This window comes from Copadichromis virginalis, linkage group LG9 (genome assembly GCF_057382275.1).
Source record: "Copadichromis virginalis isolate Kocher_CV1m ecotype Utaka linkage group LG9, C_Virginalis_male_GT1.1, whole genome shotgun sequence".
Taxonomy (NCBI): Eukaryota; Metazoa; Chordata; class Actinopteri; order Cichliformes; family Cichlidae; genus Copadichromis; species Copadichromis virginalis.
In genome coordinates this window covers 19,717,329-19,739,941 of record NC_140626.1, presented here as the reverse complement: position 1 = coordinate 19,739,941, position 22,613 = coordinate 19,717,329, and the positions used below count along the sequence as shown (strand labels likewise).

The 22,613-nt window shown below is 39.8% G+C and overlaps 1 protein-coding gene across 1 annotated transcript in view; it reads right to left on the bottom strand.

Annotated features, from left to right (window-relative positions):
- The window catches only part of LOC146701753 (cadherin-7-like), a 120,542-nt gene that overhangs the window by 51,338 nt on the left and 46,591 nt on the right, over positions 1–22,613 (bottom strand). Inside the window, exon 4 of the mRNA XM_085468083.1 lies at positions 15,953–16,072. Coding sequence (XP_085324209.1) covers positions 15,953–16,072 — 120 coding nt within the window. The remainder of the gene's footprint in view (positions 1–15,952; positions 16,073–22,613) is intronic.

Here is a 22,613-nt window from a genome sequence, read left to right as displayed (position 1 = left end):
CAACAGGTTGGTGTCTAAAAGCTAGTCTCTCAGCGCCACAGTGTATTCCATAAGATACATGATATTGACAATGTGTTAAAAACTGATAAGTAACACAAACAATGTGGTTCCTTTCAGTCAGGTGAGCAGAATATTTTACACCTGGATGTCATCCAGGGGTAAAAATGAAAGAACTAAACCAGAATTACTGGAAGATGATCAAAGAAATACATCCCGTCTCAAGGAAAGATTGTTGTTGTGTTCCTAACATTACTAAGTTTGCTTACTTTGTGACGCACTTCTTGCTGCTATACGGTTACACTACAAAGAAGTGGCCACTTTTAAGCAAAGTACCTCTCAGTTTAACAGATTATTTTCTCAGCAAGCAAATTATTTTTGACGACAATTCTAGAACAAAATGTGTATTTCTTGTTTAAAGTTTTTGACAACTATCAATTGTCTAGTACTTTTTTTTTGTGAAGATCACACAATTTGGTCCTCCAACACAAACACTAATTACGCTATCAATTTCGTGGCTGACTGCCTTTTAGGCCCACAGTTGATGCATGTCCTCCTAACTTTCATTAAAGTGGGAGTTTAATGTTTGCCAGCAGCCATTGTTGCAACAAGTGTTGTCACAAAAACAAAACGCAACAAAAAAAAACTACAAAAAAATAAAGTAAAAAAAAAGTTTCTGTTTGTGGCACAACTACGGATGATTTATAAGGAAAGTGAACTTTGTGTTTGCTGTGACTGTAATCTGCTGCTCATACTCACATGGTCATACCAGAACAAGTGATGATGTGGCAGCGAAACCTCTGATTACACTGAACTTATCAAGGTGGTTTGGGTTTTTTTCAGTATAAGATTCTTTATTGTAAAAATACAGAAATAAATGTATCTTAAAAACCATTTGGGGAATGTTTTTAATACAGCTCTTAAAAACGTTTCTGTACATGAATACCCAGTGATCTTCTATTACAACACAGACTGCAGTCAACTGCTTACTAAGACAGTCGCATGGCAACAACGCATTGCATTTAGTAAAAACAACCTGATGAAGTTGAACTGAGAATCTGAATTGGGAAGAAAGCCGATTAAGGTGAATTTGAACGTGGGACGAGACACAGAGCATTTCAGAAATTGCTGATCTCTAGGGTTTACAGAGAATGGTCATAAAAAGAGAAAATATCCAATGCTAGCTAGTTATCTGGGAGAAAATCCCTCACTGATGCTATGCTCAGGGCAGGATGGCCAGAAGGTTGATTCTGTTTACCTGGACAGCGTTTTCAATGGGACGTTTCTCCCACTGAAAACACTACGTCCAGGCGAACAGAAATAACCTGATAGGAAGGCAACAATAACTCAAATAAAAGTAAGTAAGTGAAATTTTATTTGTATAGCACCTTTCAAGACAAAAATCACAAAGTGCTTCACAGAAAAGCTAAAACATAAAAACATAAATCAAACAAAAGCAAGTTTAAAAAGATGGTTTTTAGCTGTTTTTTAAATGAAACCACTGAGTCCACAGATCTCAGGCTCAAAGGAAGGGAGTTCCAGAGTCTGGGGGCCACAGTTACAAACGCTCTATCGCCTTGACCACTTCTTCAAACTAAAATATGCAGAAGAGCATCTCTGAATGCACAAAACATTAAGCTTCTCAGCCGACTGGCTTCGGCAGCAGAAGACCACACCAGGTGCCACACTTGTAACATAATGACATGAAACTGAGGGTACAATTTGCACAAGCTCACCAACATTGTGGGATCAAAATTTGCTGTAAATAACACATGGATTCAAAACATGGATTCATCTTGCTTTTCATTGCATTTGCAGTGGTGGATATCTAACTGTGGGATATTTTCTGGGCACACACCTTAGTGTGTATTTTTTGAATGTCGTAGCCTACCTCTGTATAATTGCTGACCATGTCAATCTCTTTAAGACCCAAGCGTACTCACCTTGTGTGCTATCCTACTGCTTCCAGTAGAGGAGCACACCATGAGACAAAGCTCAAATCATCTCAAACTGGTTTTCCCAAACATGACAGTGATTTCACAGTATTCAGATGGCGTCCACGGTCACTAGATGTCAATAACATGAAGCATTAAGGGAGTTCTGAAGGCAAAAAGGGGTCTAACACACCCTTCCGTCAAAGTGTACCTAAAGTGATTGGCAAGTGTAAAAAATGAATGGGAAACGGACTGGTTCTTATACAGTGCTTTTCTACCCTACTTGAGCACTCAAAGCACTTTATAAAACATGTTTCATTCAACCATTCACACACACTCATACAAGCACTTTTTGATACTGTTCTGTCCACTGAGATAAATGCACCGAAATCACTGTCTTGCTCAAGGGTACTCTGGGGTGCAGACTGAAGCAACCAGGGATCAAACCACTAACCTTGTCATTCCTAGATGACCTGCTCCTAGGCTCCTCTTTTATTCACACTGCTTTTATTCACTGTGGTGCTGGCTTCTCAATAAAGTATGCAGATTACATAACCTTAATTCTACTGACTGGGGTACCTACAGACTATAAGGGAATACTTTTTCTCACAGGTAGTTTATTCTGTTATTCCAATTTTTCATGAATTTTTAAATTAACTTCAACTAATGCTACTTTTTTACTCTACCTAATACCTTGGGATCCCTCAGAACTCTAAAATATTGATGTTCAAAGGGAGCTAGGGACCCACCAAGTGTTAAACACCATCGTGTGCTTATGTCTATGATACGTGGTGATAAAACTAATGATGTTGTAAGCAAAAAATAGGTCAACATGTTGCTATAATTGTTTCTCGTGCTAGTTCTAGCTTCAGCTCCACAGGAATCCCATTCTGGAGTCCTTATATGTTAAATATGTTGTTAGTGAGCTTTAAATATGGACTTATCTCTGGTTAACATCAGAGTCAACTGTAGAGGATCACAGTCCACAGGTTTTTATAACCCAGTAAGGCTTCTGAAATATCAACCTTGTGTTTTAAAGAATCCACTTACCTTAAAGAAAATCATCAGTCAAGGCTGTGAAAGTATGGGATCTGGACACTGAGCTTAGATTAAAAAAAGGGGAAAATAAACATGATATGGGAATAATGAGGGCTTTATGGGGCAGGCACACTGTCTGAACATCACTTGTGTGCTCTCACTTTAATTGGCATAGGCCTTACGAAGTCTCATTCAAGAGTCATTGATGTGTACAAGTCTTCTTGCGAACTTTGTCAAAGATCGTTGAACAGCCACAGGCAAAGTGGTCAAATTTTCATCAGTTCTGTGCCAGCTTTAAATATTACTGCAGTACATGATAAATCAATCTACTTTTCACAAGTTCTTTACGAACAAGAAGTCAGACAAGTCACTTTATGTAAAACAGATTTTTTTTGACGGATAAGAGCAATCGAGGAGATAAATGCAGAAATTTATGCAGCGATAAATCAAAGGGAACCCACAAATGCACACAATAAATACAACGTGGTAAATAGCTTGTAGAGTTTTGAAAGCTGATGACACAGCAGGATTGTTTTTTACAGTAAACTAGCTGAGCATTTTTTTAGCAGCATGAATTTTTATTTCCCCAAGATAGTTCTTCTTGAAAGGTAGCTAAATGAAGATGAAGATGAAGGTAGTCAACTGAGCACTTCCTAATATTTCTCTCCATTACAGTTGTGTGTTTGCACTCTTTCAGGGAGGAAGATAGGGGGGGGGGGGAGGGGGGGGGGCAAGAAAGTGTAATAAACCAACAGAGACTTCTAGACACCAACAATGCTGCTATGAAAGAGTGCAGGATTTCCCCCTTGACACACAGGTTACAGTTTTTAAGTCATCTTTTTCCACTCTGCTGTTATTAAGGTTACCCCTGTCAAACAAGAGAACATGTCTTCATGCTTCCCTGCATCCAGTCCCACATGGAGTCACACCTCTCTGAGGGCCATCCACGCTATTCCATTCTGACACCAATATTGCATCTCATAACCGTGAGATCCAATCACCTTCTGCGGGAATGAAAAGAGAGCCAAGTATAATCAGTCGTGGTCAGACAGAGATGGGCAGCAGAAAGGCAAGGTGCTGGCAGGGGCCCAAGGGCTGTATCTGGCTGCACATTTTGGTGTATGTGCTTATGTGTGTGTATGCTTGTTTGACAGCTTAATAAACCAGCCATTGTCCTACAGAAAGAGTACCAACCTGGGATTTATCTGTGTGCTTTCTGTTCTTTAAGTTTTATGCTTAAAGCTGCAATAAGCAACTTTTCATGCTTAAACCTAAAAATCACTTGGCAGGTACTTGTGAATATAGCTTTCTTCTTTATTTATGTTTTCCTAACAGCAGTTTGGAGTTCAGAGTCAGACAACTTCACAGTTCAGATGTTTTAGTGAAAAAGCTTTAAAAACCTGCAATACGAATGCACACAGAAAGCCAGTGTCAGCAAGTAGCTGAGCAACACTGGCATTAGCCTTGGCATTTTTGTCAAGAGTTAGAGGACATAAAACGGAGGTAAGTCACAGATGAATACTGGACTTAAATTGACCATTAATATGAAATCACTATGAATTAAGCTTGGACTATTACTCTGCTCGAGAGACCACAGCTACAGATTTTCTGGGGAATTTATTAGCTACAGGTTTTATGCATAATAGTTGTTAATCAATATTTATGTAATTCATTTGTTTCAGTTGTTGGTTTAAAATGTTACAGAGTTAAGGATCACTTGGTCCACAGGCAGGTTTAACGTTTCTAGTAAGGGTGTTTTATTTCAAGTTTCTTGCTAGCCAAAATTAGCATACCATTCAATGTTACAATCATTTAAAGATGCAGCATGCTAACAAAGCTAGCTAGGCAAGGTTTTATTGTAACATCTGGCTTTAAAAAAAGAGTTGTGAAGACATATTAGCTACATCAATCTTCTTAAATCAGATATAAAAGAAGGTGATATTTAATGTAGGCTTTATGATTATTCAAGAAACAATAATCAGTGCTGCCAGTATGGTGTACCAGTGGTTAGTGCAGCTTCTATTTTCAAACTATCAGCTGACTGAGTTTGCATGTTGTCCCATTTTCTTGCACTTGTTCTCTTCATGTACCCTGACTTTCTCCTACAGTGCAAAGACCTGTACGTTAGGTTAATTGGTGATTATAAATCGGCTATAGGTGTAAACGTAAGCATGCATCCCCTCCCCCGTAACCCTAAATTCTGTAAGAACATGGATAGATTGGCAATAATCAATATTCATTTTAGATTGATTTAACTTACATTTTTATTCTTATAGCTTTACATGCTTCTTTGAGCCAGAAATCATAACTAAACTTATTTTTGGCAACGTGTCAATGAAACTGAATGAGACAATGAGGTTGTTGCAATTCATCAAAACATTTTTAATGTTGAGACTATACCTGAGGGATTACTTACACTGTGTTACCTACTTTAAAGTGCCTATTAAAATTGAAAGCTGTGCCGCTCACTACTGAATTTGAACTATTGCATTCAAAACACACAGCATATTCATTTATTTATGGATGCCACCAGTAAGGAACTAAGTAAATACTTAAATATATATTCAAGAAGTTCTTAAAAAAACTCATCTAGAGGGAAGGTGATCACAGCATTTTAACAGATTAATTAGCTCACAGACGTTTTAGCTTCTAAGCAACATGAGAAAATCCACTTATAATTGAAGATTCGCAGCTTCAGAGTAGTCCCAGAGAAACTGCTGGAGCTTAGAGTATCAATGAGAGACTTTTTCTTTTTCCTTTTTTCATTTGGAGTGTATAAAACATGTAAATGTTCACCCGAAAACATGGTAACATGGAAATATTCTCTAATGAAAGCTTCAGCAGGAGGCTTCATTAGTTGAAGGTCTCCAGAAAGTGAAAAACAACATGGATATTCTGCGATACTGTGCAGGCTTCACAGCTAAATGTGCTGATGAATTTTGATGCACCCAACATATTTTCCTCCAAAGACATCACATCAATAATGCCAACACAGTGTGAAGTTATTTCCTTTTTGCGATATGCATTCGTTTTTTCTGGAGCGTTCCATTTTCTTCCGGTGGTTAGGTTTATTGAATGTTTACAGTGAACCTTACAGGTCACAGCGGAGTTTGTTTTGTTGAGCATCCCTCTTATTTCTGTGTCTGACAGAGTGTGAAAAATAAGTGACAGAAATCTCTGCATTGCAGTGGCTCTCAGCAGTTCATGAATTAGAACTACATTCATAAAATTGTAGCATGTGTGTATGTGTTGCTCTTGAAGCAGAGGATGAGGCCTGTATTACTGGATGGCCCATATTTTCCTGTTTTCTTGCAAGAGTGCTTTGCATGAAGTAGCTGAGCCTCGGCAGGGCAGTGGCTAATGAGCCAGCGATGAAGATGTAGCGAGGGCTGCCGCTGCACTTTCCCAGGATAAAATGCCCCACAAGTCACCATACTATCTCACATCGTATGGTTCAAGCTACTTTATCCATTTCCTCCGAATTTTTAAATGGTTTCTTTTTATTTTGAGTGCTGTTACTTTTATTATAACAAGTGGCAAAACTTGCAAACATGCATCTAGGTGCTAAAATCAGGTGTATATATCCTTCAACACTCATTTTCTTTATATATATGAAAAGTGAAATTCAGGAGAAATAACACACACCGTTATACAACACACTCTGGGGTTTTAATGCTTCACATAACAGACAACTTGGAAAAGAACAAATTTTAAATTGTATCTGTTAGGTTTTGTATTGTTGATTGTCATTTATGCTTAGAAATATTTAACCATAGATGCTTAGAGGTGTATAATCAATTGTGTAGTGATAAGTTGTGTGATCTTTAACAGGCTACAGAGGCTTGGTGTGCATTCCACACCTACATCCTGGGAGCATGAGAGAGGTCATACCTTCTCTTATTGTTTTATGGTAGGATTAACGTAGTTACGTCTGTTTTAGTCTAAGTGCTTTTTGTGTATAAATGAACTGCTGGACGTCCTTACTGTGTTATCTAGGATGAGGGGGGGTCTACCCTCTTCCTGACCAAGGATGTTTGCTTGTGTACCCCCCCCCCCCACACACACACACACACACACACACACACACAGGCAAGGTACTCTTTGTGTGTATGTAGACGTCACATGTTAATGAACCTATGCATATTCATGTAACCTCAATAAAAGGACAGTGGTACGGGAGAACGGACGAGAGCAACTGGGGTCAAGTGGAGGAACGGCACTCTGTCCGGTCTCTCCCGTGCACGAGTAACATGAAGAACTTTGCCTATTTGTGTCTTGCTTAGCAGTGTAATTATATTGTCTTCAACGTTCCAGCGGATGGGTTCAAGCTACAAACCTATCATTAATTGGTCCTTCGATGCCGGAGCCCTGGAATCGCATTCACCGAGGGGAGGAGAGGCACGCTGAAAGACTGACGTCAGCCAGGAAGTTCCTGTGGATTCGCGGTCTGTCTTTTCTCCTCGATGAATGACGGTCGGCGGGATTCGGGCTGATATTACACTCTAAGCAACGGCAAGTAAGTTTAAAGAGGCCGACTCTATAACCGTGTCGTTGTGCAGTCTCCGCCACTGTGTGAGGCGTTGAGAAGTTCGCTGCTTTGTGGAGCGATAACTGGGTTTGTGTCCCGAAAAAGAGGTTTTGGTTAAATCGCCCAAGGGTCCCAAGCGTCTGGTGAGTGTCCGGTTTTGAAATCGCCCTGGGTGTGTGTCCCGAGCGTCCCTTCATTGGGTTTTGTCGCGCGAGTGGGTGAGCGTCCCACGACTGGGTCAGGGTCCCGAGCGGTCCGGTGTGAGTCCGGATTAGGCCTATTTTGTGTTGTTTTCGTTGTTGTCGTCGTCGCTGTTGTTGTTGTTGTGTGGGTGTGTGCGGAGCAGAACATGTGGTCTGTGACACCGACTGTTGTTGTTATCATGGGTTTCTAAGCAACCAAGAGTGAGTCGGAGGGAGACAGACGTTTGTGCTGGACTTTGCTCCTGGCAGCACAAAGTATTTATGTAATAAAGAGAGAGAGAGCGACGGCTCCACAGCTGCGCGGGTTCACGCGAGCGCGGTCACGCGGGTTTCACGCGGACCTGAGCCGTGCGGTTAATCGCAGGCTTATAAATGGAAGAGATTCAAATGTTAGAAGTTTTCAGAAAACACACCAGCCTTGAAGAGCGTGTGGAGAAGGCCAGCCCACATCAGCAGCTATGCTCTGGTGGGTGGCTGTCCCCCCACCCCTTGCTGACACAAAATGTGCAGTTTTCCTGCACCTTGACTCGTGTGTGTAGCATCAGCATCATGTTTTTGTTTATTTGTTTTGTTGGGTTAATAATAATTAAATAAACTGGTGATCATATTTATGGATCACCATGGCACATATCATCAGTCATGTGATTTATTTACGCAGATCACAAAGTGAGTGTGAATGTGTCTGACATCACAGTGTTTTTGTGCACTGTGCAAAAGTAATTGCCTTTGATTGTGAGTGACAGCGGTGATTTTGCAGGTCGCCAGCTATTGTAAAAAAAAAAAAAAAAAAAAGAGTGAATAAGAGGGAGAATTTATATTGTAGGAAAAAAAATAATCATAGGAAAAAGGTTTTGTGTTGATCAACCAAAAAAAACAACTATAATTTCATTTTCTGCTTTTAAGAAAGGATTGTTCACACAAACACAGAGAGAGAGAGAGAGAGAGATGTGTGTTGATTAAGCAGCGATGATAATAATGAACATGTCTTAGTTTGTCACTTTCAGGTGAAAAGCAGACCTGAATCAATTTTCCACATGCAGCGGTCGGAAGAAAGTCATAGTTTAACATCATTGGAAACATTCAGGCCAAGTTTCTGGCTGACTTATTTACAGCGCCATGTGTCTCTCAACCTCACAAGCAAGTGCTCACTCCTCCCTGAAGAATGCAGCTCCAAAGAGCAATAACATGGCAGATAAAGAGACAGCAGCAAGTCCTGAGCAAAGAGTCCCAGCAAAGCAGCAGCAATGTGGACAGACAGCATCAAAGAAGAAGAGCAAACCCATCATCCTGACTGATCGGATGAATGGCACTGTGTCTACAACAAGCTGAAACTTCACTGTGCATGTGAAGAAAACGTTTGAGGAGAACTGAACAGTTGGAGTTTGACATTTGCCACCTGTGGAGTAAAATGGCAAGAAGAGACAGTGGAACACAGGACAAAGCTGAAGGATAACTGCCGGCTGTGGACTGTTAAAGTGGGAGAGGACAACAGAGTGAGATGACAATAGAGTGAGAGTGGTGAGAACACAAATTTTGTTATTTAATGTGGGAAATTAAAATTTGGGGTAAAAAAAAAAAACCTGGGAAAAGAAAACTGACTGCTTAAGTTGGAAAATTGAGACGGAGTCTGAAACATTGCGAAAATAGAAACATATACAAAATCACACACACACAAGCAGAACATGCATTAACCCTACTAACAATTCCAAACACAAAATGACTCATGAAGACTCATAGCACATTAGTTAAGAAATGATTAAATAATAGCAGAGAAATGTGTAGGAAAGGCAGCTTTAAGAACATGCTCTGCTGGAGATGCAGCTCCACAGACATGCATTAGACCTGCCTAATAACACAAACACATGTAATGAAAATTAGCTTGTTATCTTTCATCAGTGTTAAAATAGTGTCAATTTAGCAGACACTTGTTATCAAATGCTGAATTTATCCTAAAGAAAAAAATTGACTCTCTAGGTTGCAGGACAACAATTTAACTTTTGTGGGAAAAAAGATTCTGGTTTGACCAACCAGTGATCAGACAATAAATTTAGTTGTTGATATAGTAAATTGGGAGAAGCTTCCTGCTTGATTGAGGCAGCATAAGTAATTTACTGTATGAGGGAAATTGTCTTTTGTGATACTATTTTGAACATGCATTTTTGTCGTCCTGTCATCCTAGTGGGTTAATAGCTGATATGCAAATTAGTTGATCGTTCTTAGATTAATGACAGGTGATTGAATTCTAGCACGAGTGAATGAGATGTGTTGGAGTTTGTTGTGTGTTGAGTGGAGACTCTAAAACACTGAGTTTCCTGCTTTGATGTGCGAGTGAATCCTGTATTTAGATACACAACTCTGAATACGTCAGAACAAACGTCTTTTGTGAAGTGCATGACAGCATGTCACATGTTTTATGATGAAGGGAAAAGGAAAATTGAATAAAATAGATCTGTGACCTAAATGAGTGAAGAGCACAGACCTGGTAATTAAACTCATAGCTAATAAGACATTAGGGTTATGTTGTGTGTTGTGCAGCTGATGGTTGGTTTGGAGTGAATCTAGCTGATGATTTTTCTTTTGTTGTGAAGTTGAGCCTGCCGATTAGTATGATGGTATGATAAACCATGCTAATGGTATGATTTACCCTCCTGAGATGAGGAGTTTGTGTCATGACTTAACAAGGCCTTTTTATTTTGATACTTTCACAGTGCACTGAACGTTTTGTTTGATAATCTCTGTTCTTTAAGCAGATCTGCACGTCGGGAATTAAAAGCGCTACACGTCGTCGAGAAAATTGTGCCAAGTGAGTTCTCCACATTTAAATGGGTTCTGGAGAAAGCCACTTATTGGGACAATTATTAAATGACAGTCCCAGTCCAAAAGGATTCAGCGATGTAATCCAAGAGTGGAAACTAAATGCGACGATAGGTTCCACTATCAGCAAAGAAAGAAAGAATGAATGCATGAATGAGTGAGTGAAAGGAAAACAAAACTGACTGACTGGTAAAAGCTGACAAAAGCTGACAAGACTTTACTGATGTAACACGACTGTGTGAAGTTGACCCCCGCCTGGCAGGGGTGCAGATGAGTCTGTGTGTGCTTCCCTTTACAGGAGCAGAAAGATGACAGCAACACTCGAGGTTGCGTGATGATTTAACATTTTAAATGCCATTTTCTGTGTCTGTGAATTTACTATGTGTGTGTCATTCACTAGCTTGTGTGCTCACAGAGATAACTGTGACAAAGTATGCATACGCCTGCGCAAGCGCTAACATTTGCATTTTCGTTTTTACAGCATTACGGTTCTTCATGTGTTTGATCATGTGATTTATAGGAATACTGGCTAATGTTTCTCTACTACAAGATTTCTGGGTTTATGTGTGAAGAAAACTGTAGTTACAGGCTATATGTTGATGGAGAAATTAATATAGTTTGAGACATACTGTGATGAGACCAGTGTTACTTTTTCCACAGCGAGTGTTAACTTTATGGTGTTTTATGGCACCTCTGGAATGTGGATGGCCGACGCCTGCCCACCAGGATAGTCAATGTGTATTGCTAATGTTTGTTTTTCTGAGACTGTGTTTAGAAGATTCAGCTGAAGCGGACAAGTGACATGAGTAAAACAAATAAGAGATTACGGTATTTATGGAATAGTTTATTATGGGCTCATTTGCTGGCCACTTTTGAACCCATAATAATAATAATATATGAGTGGAGTGACTTTGCTTAAGAGAAGTCACTGATTACATTAATGTTAACAGAGTACATGGGATAATCCATGTCTGAGGTGAATTAGGGTAATAGTTGTAGTTACTGATTTGAGAAAACCTGCACATGACACTTGTCTTGCTGATGTTGAATGCTTATTACTCTTATGATACAATTGTTTACAGGTATGAAGTTTGATTTCACTTCCAGATTTTGCTTTCCAGGCCATGATGGTGTGTATGCAGGCTCCTGGGAGAGCCAGGTGTTAAGCAAACTTAATATGCAAGACACACTAACATCTTTTATTGCAGGGTTACGGAGCTACTCCGGAGGAGATGCCCTGATGTTGCCTGGGACATGATCTAGCTAATCTTTTTCTTTAAGACAGGGATCCAGGTTTGGTGAGTTGACGCATGGGAATGTCCATGCGTCAAGAGGTGGAGTGCAAGGATTAACATTAAACAATGTTTACTATTATTGTTGCAGTGATTTGTGTGATTAGCCGTTTATTTACAAGTATTAAACCTATGCAAGTGGTGCATCCATGTTCAGATGAGGCTTTGATGGCCTATAAGTGAAGTTCACTGAACTAAAGAATGTGGTTTGATGATTGTTGACATGCTCTCCACATAGAAGTCTTTCTGAAATACAGGTGCAGCAGTGAGAAGCGAGAAACATTCCAGGCATAGCCCAGGCAGTGGTTGAGGTCAAAGGTCAAGCTGGTTGGGGCCCATCATGAGATCAGACCTTGGAGCCACAGCAAGGACCATGAAACTGCCTGCAAAATAGAGGAGAGGATCGTCCACAAGATGGGAGCTGAGGCCAGGAGAGAGGCTTCAGGAGGATCAGAGATCATCTTCAGCACAGCAGACATCACACAGAGAGCTGTGCTACTGAGCTTCCAGGAGATTTTAAATAAAATGAAAGATTCAATATTGACGCTGAGGAAGACAACTAAGGTGTACGACGTGCTCTGCCTTAAACCTTCAGCAGCGTTGGAACATGAAAACTCGTGGGATGAGGGGAGCGTGCCAAGCTCCATCGACAGCGCAGAAGGAGTTCGAGGATGACATCATGATTCTGTGAAAGCACAGGAACCAGAAGCTATGGTGGTGATGACAGCAGTTTCCTATGTGCATACGATGACACTCTGAAGGCTGCTGGGATCATAACAGCAGTAAGACAACGGAACCCTGCACCCTTTCCACAGAGGTGTTTCTCTGCAGAGCGTGGACAATTAAGGAGTCATAAATATCCCCCTCACAGGACGAAGGCTTGAATGAGGTGATGGGGGTTGGTGGAGGCCATAAAACTAGAGTGCTGAGAGGTCTGCAGCTTTGGAAATAGCTGAGACCCATGTTGACAAACAACAACACTAACTGGTATGTTTGAATGTTTATTCTACATACATTTGGACTCTGGTCCTATGGACAATGAAACAACTGGAAGAGACATTATGACGCCCTGCAGAACTCAAACCACTCTGCAGAGAGACATGTGATTTGCACACCCGGAGGAAGCATCACCAAGCTGAGATGTTTTTGAAAATGTTACTTTCTTAGTTTCACTATTAAATTAACAATTTCTTTGGTTGCTCGTAAGATGCAGTTTGCCATGAGATGAGCTCAATGAATGGGATAACTGCTAATACATTTATTAAACTGTGTAACTTTTACAGTAATTTAGGGTGATTTGACATATGCTGAGTATAAAAATGTTTGCATTGAAACTGTCTGACATGAGGTATTCTATGACTGGGAACTTTTCAAGCATAAAGGTCAAAAAGGGGGGAATGTTAGGTTTTGTATTGTTGATTGTCATTTATGCTTAGAAATATTTAACCATAGATGCTTAGAGGTGTATAATCAATTGTGTAGTGATAAGTTGTGTGATCTTTAACAGGCTACAGAGGCTTGGTGTGCATTCCACACCTACATCCTGGGAGCATGAGAGAGGTCATACCTTCTCTTATTGTTTTATGGTAGGATTAACGTAGTTACGTCTGTTTTAGTCTAAGTGCTTTTTGTGTATAAATGAACTGCTGGACTTCCTTACTGTGTTATCTAGGATGAGGGGGGGGTCTACCCTCTTCCTGACCAAGGATGTTTGCTTGTGTGCTTTTATGACCCTTTGATCAGCAGTACCCCCCCCCCCCCCCCCCCCACACACACACACACACACACACACACACACACACACAGGCAAGGTACTCTTTGTGTGTATGTAGACGTCACATGTTAATGAACCTATGCATATTCATATAACCTCAATAAAAGGACAGTGGTACGGGAGAACGGACGAGAGCAACTGGGGTCAAGTGGAGGAACGGCACTCTGTCCGGTCTCTCCCGTGCACGAGTAACATGAAGAACTTTGCCTATTTGTGTCTTGCTTAGCAGTGTAATTATATTGTCTTCAACGTTCCAGCGGATGGGTTCAAGCTACAAACCTATCAGTATCTTTAGGCACTTTGTTACCAGCAAGCCTGTCGCAAAAACACATAATTTGTTCTCATTTCTCAGGTTGAATCTACAAAAAAATGCCTTGACGGGCTAAAAAACAACATTTTTGCACCAACACGCTATTTCCAAAGAGCTATTAGCTAAAAACTTGGCATATCTCGGCATGGAGTGAAATTCTCATTAAACAATTTGCGGAAACTGGACTAGTGGAGTACCAAAAAAGTGGCACACCTAAAAAACTATTTACAGCAGATAAACAGTATAAACTGGATCTCATGTCCTTAGAAATTGGGAACAAAAAGAAGCAAAGACTTGAGAGATACATCTGACCCTTTGATTGATCCACCTACTTACTCATCAGAAATGGTCTCAGTGGAAAGGTGACTGTCAAGAACTGGACTGAAAATCAGTGGTAACGGGTCTTTGGAGTTATGAATTCAATTTTTCAGTTCACCTTTTTCCAAATATATACAGATCAGGTCAGGAGAGCGAGTGTACAACAGTCAGTGTCTATAGCCATCATAGTAGATGCTCTTTTATGGTTTGGGGCTGCAGTTCAGCCAGTGGTGTTAGGAGATCTTGCCAAAACTGATTAAATCATGAATACAGAAAGGTATCATCGGGTATGGTATTACATATAATACTGTATTACTGTGACATAATACCATCTGGAAAGCATTTAATCGACAACAGCTTCATTTTTCAGACTAGCAATGACAATATCAGCGCAGTAAACGTGTACTGATAATGGAACACGATTAGTTATGGACTGGTCTCCCCAGAGCCTGGACGTCAACATTACTAAAGAAATATGAGATCATCTGTACGGAGAACTGAACAAAAGGCAGCCAACATTAAAAGAAGAGCTCTGAATGTCCTTCAAGAAGCCTGGAGCACTATTCCTAAAAACTACCTAAAGAAACTACAAGTAAACTAAAAGAGTGCAGACTGTGCTGAAGCTCATCAGAGTTGTATAAACTCTGTTTGTGCCTTATATACTGTTTGTTTTATATTTGCACTTCAATAAACCCATTTAACACTTCTCTGGCAAAATATGAAACAAAATGAAGGGTGTCTCAACATTTAAGTATAGTAAAGTAAGTATAACAATAACTGCTACCTGCCATCTCTCCATACATGTTCTCTGCCCCTGTTTACTAATAATTACAAATATGTCCTGAAAGTTTATTTAAAGGTTTTTTTTTCAATAATTTATAAGGAGCAAACTTAGCAAATCACCACCAAAAGACACATTTGATGCTCTTGATTCTCATCAATTAGCTTTCAGTCAAATTTTCTTTAAAGAGAGACAAAGCTTTGGAAAAGCGAATGTTTCATGTGGGCAAAGTAGCCACTGTTTTGTGAAAATTACAAAAATAAGTGCATCCGATTTCGTGACAGAATCATTGTGCTTTACATAACACAGACTTTGAAAACTAAATTTAGATTTTAAAAGTACATTCATCAAGGAAAAACAAAAAAATGAGAAAGCAAAAAACAACAACACAATAAATAAATAAAAACTCACTTGAGGGTAAGGCTTCATTAGCCACTACAGCATAACACACATGAACACCAAATTCAGGTTTTGACAGGGAAGAAGAATGCATTAACTAAAAAAAGACAACACATCTCTGATTTTACATCATTAATTCTGATTAGGTTTTTAAATTGTCAGTCTTGACTCTGACAGCGTTGTAGGAGTTCAAAGCCACATGAGTGAAGTATTATTGTTGGTACAGAATTATTCATGGATAAATAAATAAAAACTGGAGTTGAATATAAAAATACATTTGGTTATCAGGTTTGTGTGGTTGTTGTTTGCTCACATTTGACTGACAGTGGCTGAGCTGTGTAGGCAAACAGCTCACCAACTCTTCCCTCACTTTTGATATAAATGCATTTAAAAACATGATGCATAGTGCATGACATTGCCTAGAGAAATATGAAAACAGTTTCAACTTTGACAGATTATTTTATACATTAAGAGAAAAAGCTTCATTAAATGATGCACAGTAGCAATATCTGTAAAACAAATGCAAACCAGCAGGATGAATTCACGGATTTTGTCTGTTCCTACCTGTCTTTGGCTCCACTGAGAAATACGGATGTCCATGTTCGATGCTGTAAACCACCCTGGCACTGTTCCCGTATGTTGGGTCATCTGCGTCTGTGGCTACCACTTGCACTACCATGGTTCCTGTGAGCAGACAGCCCTTCATTAGTTTCCAAGACGACATCAAGAAGCCAAGACAAACAGAGCTAAATGTGGAAACAGTCATCATATCAACAGCCCTGTGACCAACTCAGTTTGAAGGGAGTTGTGGGGGGTTGGTGGTAATGGTGGTGAGAGGGTCCTGATCTGACCGGCTCTTGCAAAACAACTGACACTCTTAATTATTTCCATAATTTGCAGGGATGCTGCAGCAAGATTAAAGTGTAACTCCAAGCCTGTAGAGATCATTCCAGTGCCATTTTTTTTCTCAGTGTGCCTGGTGCAGATCAGTTAGCAGCATCTTTCCTGGTAACTTCAATCTGTTCTAATTCATCAGCCAAATGGGGTCTGCAACCCATCTGTGCATGTTAAAGAGGCACTTCACCCCATCAAAAAAGACAAAGCTAAATTACTATTCACATCATCCCACAGCAATCCAAAAACTGCAACTTTTTTTTTTTGCTTTAGAAAGGAGTTTAAAGTCGTCCTGCAGCAATGTCATTGGAAGGCACTGTACCTCTCTGTGGTACTAATTAGGATTCAATGACACCTAGTACATTAAAGCATTTTACAACAATTTCTGGAGGATTTATGTCAAATTCCTATGCTCCATTCAAGACCGGTTGTGGACATAATGGACATGAAGTTGTTCTTAATATACTACTTTGCAGTCTGCCTAGAGGACACATGCGAGAGGTGACCTTGTTGCATGGTGGCTATCGCTATGTCAGCGCAGAAATTTCATGCCTGAGATTTAAAGCTCTGACATACAGTGAAATACAGAGAGATTAACCTGTAGCTGACAGGCTCAATCAGCATTATGTGAACCTGTTTGGCTAAGACTCGAATGTTGAGTAACAGATGCTTGTTTATCTGTAAATCCCCAGGTTTGAGCAAAGCAATTGCCAAAAGTTATACAAAAAATAAGTTACACTTCTCATTTGAAATTTGACTGACTTTGTACATCTGTGCTTAGGCCTACATGCTGCAGCATGCATATGCAATTTGTGATTATACTCCTGCACAATAACCCCACAATTTATTCACAGTCATGTGCAATATTTACGAGTTTTCTTGTTATTTTTTTATTGTTGTGAATCCTATTGCATTCACTTTGTGTAAAAACTGTAGCTAAAGTTTGATATGGGTAGAGAATCTTAACTCTGCGTGTTATAAAAGTTGCATTTTCTCACTGTGATTCTAAAAAAAACAACAAAAAACCTTACATTATCCAGTGGAGTTTTGCAGATAAAGTTATAAACACCCAGACATAAAGCCTCACTTTGTAACAGAGCCCAGAATTCGCCCTCCTCAAATCCCCAAACTTCCGTTCATCCTACAAGAAGGACATTTGTTTTCAAACTCAACTGTGAACTCTGCTGACAACTGACAACTGTTGTTTCTGCGTGCAGTACAGTATTGTCCTCTCCCACACTTCCTCTAAGGCAAACGAGAAGACATCGCACACGGCTCCTTGTGCACTTTTCTTTAAATGTGCCCACTGAACGAGGTTGATGTGACTTGAGCTGACAGCCGTGGCTCGGGAGGTAAAGCAGAAAAGTATCTGAAGATTTCTCAGAGAAAACATAATCAGCGACAATCAGTGCCAATCAATTTCAATAGGTCATTCATTATGGTATAAATGAACCCTGTTGTTCCAACTGGGCTCATTAAATGGGTGCAGGTTTGGGTTTTTTTTCAGGCAAAGTCATTTTATGCTGAAAAATTGATATCCATTTGATAATGGAGAGGAAAAGGCATTTAATAAATTGTGAAATGACCAAAAACAACCTTTACGGTTCAGGCTATTTTTCGCTGTTAGACTATACGTCAGTGTTGGTCTTAAAGCTGACGCCTACAGCAGTCTCACACTTGGCAGTGGTGAAATCATCAAGAATAGAAATTGTTAAAATAACCTTGAAAAAACACCGTTCTCCACAAGTGTAGCTTTTTTTCAGTTTGTCACATGAATGCTTGAATATTTCACTTTAATGGCTAGCTGAACATATCTGGCAAAGCCTGTATTGTAGCAAACAGAAAGTGCTGTCTTACAAGTTGGTGATATTTTACTTTGAAGCAAACATCCTAATAAAAATCTCACTTTCTAACATGAGATGTATTTTACAGGCTTTTACAGAATGAAGTGATCACGGAAATTGAAGATTAGAGTCCCCCATTCTGGCCATAAAGCTGAATTAACAGGCTCTGGCCCTGGATGTGAACAATATAACAGTAAAAAAAAAAAAAAAAGCTTGGTGAAGCTGGAGAAGTTATCACCAGGCTGGTTGTAGAAGGACACCTAGATTATATCATCACCTCTTAGTCATGACAGGTTATATTACAGGTAGTTTAAAACACCAAGGTCAAAGGATGACTGTATGAAAGAGAACTCAGGCAACGTCTGAATCTTTATTACAGGATGATAGTTAAAAACACTTCACAGAGGGTGTGGTGGACGCCGCCGTAAATTAACTTTCAATATGGACTCGCATGGAGCACTTTTAAAGTTTCCTCTTTTTTTCAGATGTTTTCCACAGCTTGTTTGCCCTGCGAGTCCTGTTCTAACAATATTGTCAGCATGAAAGGTAATATCATCTGGGTGAGCTGGATGTCAGAGAGAAAGAGAAAAAAAACTGATGAACACCCCAAAAATTTTAACAGATTCTTTCAGCTCCACCAGGCTGTCGTCTGCTACTCAATTTCCCCTGTCAGTGTCCTTTCAATATTTGTCCATCTTCATCGACGTGATGGATCAGATCTTCACCCTTGTTATTTATCCCCTGCAGCTGTGTACAAAACAAGTTTCCTAATCAATTCCGTATTCTCGGCGAGCAACTGTCATCTGCCAGTAATGAAAATAAATGCGGCGTGCTTAATCTGGAGCGGAGACCAATATTCTTCAGACACTTGCGTGTACAGGTTGCAAGCAACTGTCAAGTGCAATATCCACTTTCCGACTGCAAGCACACAATGCAAAGGTTTGACAGTGACCCAAAACGTGTGTTGGAACTTTTGCATTAGTACAAATGAAGGACCGTCTTAGGAATATAAATATACTTTTATTTAAAGCGAAAAGGTGAAAAAAACCCATCAGAAACAATTGTGCGATGTGGAAGTACATACAGGATATTAGAAGAATCAATATTAAAATGTTTCATTAAAGCCCAGTCGTTCTGCAATGCCTCCATGAGTACTCAAAGCTGCCGCAGTTGATTAAGTTGATTGTATTCATGCACATTCACACCTGCTCCCCACTGTTTCAGATGAGCAGGGACTATTGATTAGAGTTGAGTTCACATTTATTCCTAACTACAAAAGCAAAAATGAGTTACAAGACTTTAAAAGAAAGTTACCGAGTGCCTGCTGATTTCTATGCATGTTTTAACATTGTTAGGAAGCAAATACATTCCCTACATTCCCTCTACAGCTGTACTATCATAATATCCACCATATTTTCATTGTGTCCAGTTTTCATCACTGTTTTATTATATTTTACGAGACTGTGTTATATTCAGAGGTGTTTCTAATATTTTGCCTGCCTAATATGTGTTGCTGGAGAGAACAAAAAAAATAATGTGATACACTTCTTGGTTAAATAATTATCATAGTGTCGAATTTACACATTGTCACTGTCAAGTAAAAGTGAACATTAAGAGCTTTGTAAAAACAGTTATGACAGATATGCTGCATTGTAGTTAACAAAGATTAAGCGTGTGTACCTCAGTGAATATTTTTACCACGCAATTAAGCACTTCCACTTGCAGTGACAAAAAGAAGAAAGAAAAAAAATCAACTTTCCCTAAACCGCAGCACCTTTTTCATTTCAAGAATTAAAATGACTATTCCATCCATGATCTCTGCTCTCGTGAATTCGGCAGGAACTGTGACAGCTGGATATAGGACTGGTGAGTAGTAAATTCAAGAGCTGTGGCCTTGGGGTGACATTACATTCTCTATGCTTGTAATGAGCCCTCAAACGGCTCTTTTGGCCTTTCGCTGTGCAGCGGGAGAGAGCCAGGCCTCACGATTGTCACACCTCCAACTGTCCTCAAGCTCTCTTGTCTTTTATTTGACATCCCAGCCATGATTAAGACAAAAGCCCTGAGAGATCCTCAGGCCACAGGGTCACACTGTGCATGGACGAGCACTGCTTCTAATTACTTTAATTAATTAAATTCATGATTTCCTCTAAATTGAACCCATTCATCAAGGGTGCAAAGCTGTGACCATTAATGATTTAAAGACATCTATAAAGGAATTATTGAAGACAGGAGGTGCTTCGCCCTTTCCCGTTCTTTACTGCATTGATAATTGCTTTGAGCAGATATTTACAAAAGGGAGGCAAAGCATTATTCTCCTGTTGTTCTCGCAACTCGTGATGAAGACCTTTACAGGAACTGGCAGAGTAAATAAAGTGCTCGGGTGGAACGTGCAGTTCACCGATTCTGGTGTGAATACATCCTTCTAGTAAGTTGCTGTTATCACCGGTTGGGCACGAGACTCAAAGCCCTCGTACTCTAATCCTCTGGTTCCTTAAGCCTGTGCTCTGTACCCCCCCATTGACAGTCAGCTGTGTAATCCTTCGGAGATCTCTGTGCCTGTGCTGTAAGCAAAGCAGAGCCTCCCTTGGAACGGCTCCCGGTGCCACTGTATGCCTTCTGAAATTTCCATTTTGACTTTGAACACTCTGGAAATAGCCTTTGTTTTTTTTTTTTCTAATTTACATTTGCATGGCAACAAGCACGTTTGAAGCACTGAGGTGATCCTAACCAGCAATGAGTTTGCTCAGCTGTCTATGTACTGCTCGAGGTAAAAACTATAAAAATCTCCATCCACATATCAATCACATACAGCAAAGCATACGGGAAAGGGTTCTCGAACCAAGTGATAAATCCACAAAGTGCTATCACCAGAGCTCCCCACAGCTCCATGTTCCTGTTTAGCTTCTTTCAGCTCATTATTTTGCTTATCTGGCCCACAAGCTCACTGCTGTGCTTCATTCTCAGAGTTTTCATTGCATAATTTGTACACTGTGAACTTCCAAAAAGAGAAAAAAAGAAAAGAAAACACTCTAAAAACGACTGTGCACAAATGCTAGCACAAGCTGATAACAGACATAAAGCAGTATAGCAGTGTATAAGTATCCAATCATATCAGTGTAAAAAGTGCCCCTGAGTGGCCAAAAGCACAATTCATTGCAGATTTAATGAACCATCTAACCCCATGTTTTAACTGAAACATGTCCACTACATATTAAAAAACAATGCATTCAAACCCAGAGCTTTCTCGCCCACCTGCCTGCAGTTACAGCTTGCACAATAACACTCCTACTTACAGCCTTGACAGCGTTTCAGTGATGCTACCCAGTGTGTGATGCTCACTCTTTTTAATTATGTACAGAATTTCCTCAATTTTCTCTGGGAAAAAAGGTCACAAACCGCCACTCCATATTACCCTTTTGGTAGCAATGACACTAAAATGGGTTTATGGTGTTTTATTACAAATTTTGCATTTAATTTACTGACTGAAAAAAAGTTGATAGTCTTTGGCCAACACATTCTCAAGCAGGTTGTGTAGATTGTGTAATTAATTTGACATAAAATGACTTTTTACACTTTAGGCATAAAATCATGTCAAACTTTGTGTTTGTAATTTTTAATCAACTGAAAAGCTCAGGTCACCTTTTCAGTCATCTGACGCCCAGGTTCATTTCTGTCTCCATCCCAGCACTCACAGCTCACTTGTGATTAGACCACAGCTCCCAGCATGCCTTGGAGTGCCTTGGGAACCCCTAGGTGAAGCTGGAGGAAGTTAAGGGTGACTGTGCTGCTAAGCATGCCGTGTTGCCACAGTGAATTGCAAAAGTAATGGCTGGGCAGAAATGTATTCATCAGGATCAGATGTTTTTCAGAGAAATGTTCAGCAGGAAGGTACTGGGAGGTACTGGCTGCAATGAACTCTGAGTCCAATTTGTGGAAAAAATGCCTATGGCCTTCAAGCCTGATTCAGACCTTAAGTTTGCCCGAGTTAGCTTTCAAACATGAGTCACTCATCAACATTTCTAAGCCTAGAGGTCTGCTTTGGCATATGTGAATATGTGAATATCTGAAATAAAACAAGCTCTAAAAATATTCTAAATCCTAAATATCCCAAATATTAATTTTATTTATTGTTATTTATTTTATTGTTTTTTTTAATTTTAGGTCAGTATAAACCAGACATGCTCTAGACATTAGATATATGGAGGTCACTTTTTCTTACTGCATTCCTAACACACCTGCTAAGATGAATGGCCTCAGGATGTTGTTGCCACTCATTTGCATTTACTTGCATTTTGAACCTGAGCAGGACCTGTCTGAAACCTTGAAGGAAATCTTGACCACACAGCTTACAGACAGGGGCTGATATGATAGCACCCTCAAGGAGTGTTTTTTAAACAGATAAAAGGAATACCTGTTGCAATAAATGCTAATGTGATCAATAGAATATCAATTGAGTCCTTAGGAGAGGTATTATTGTGCAGTAT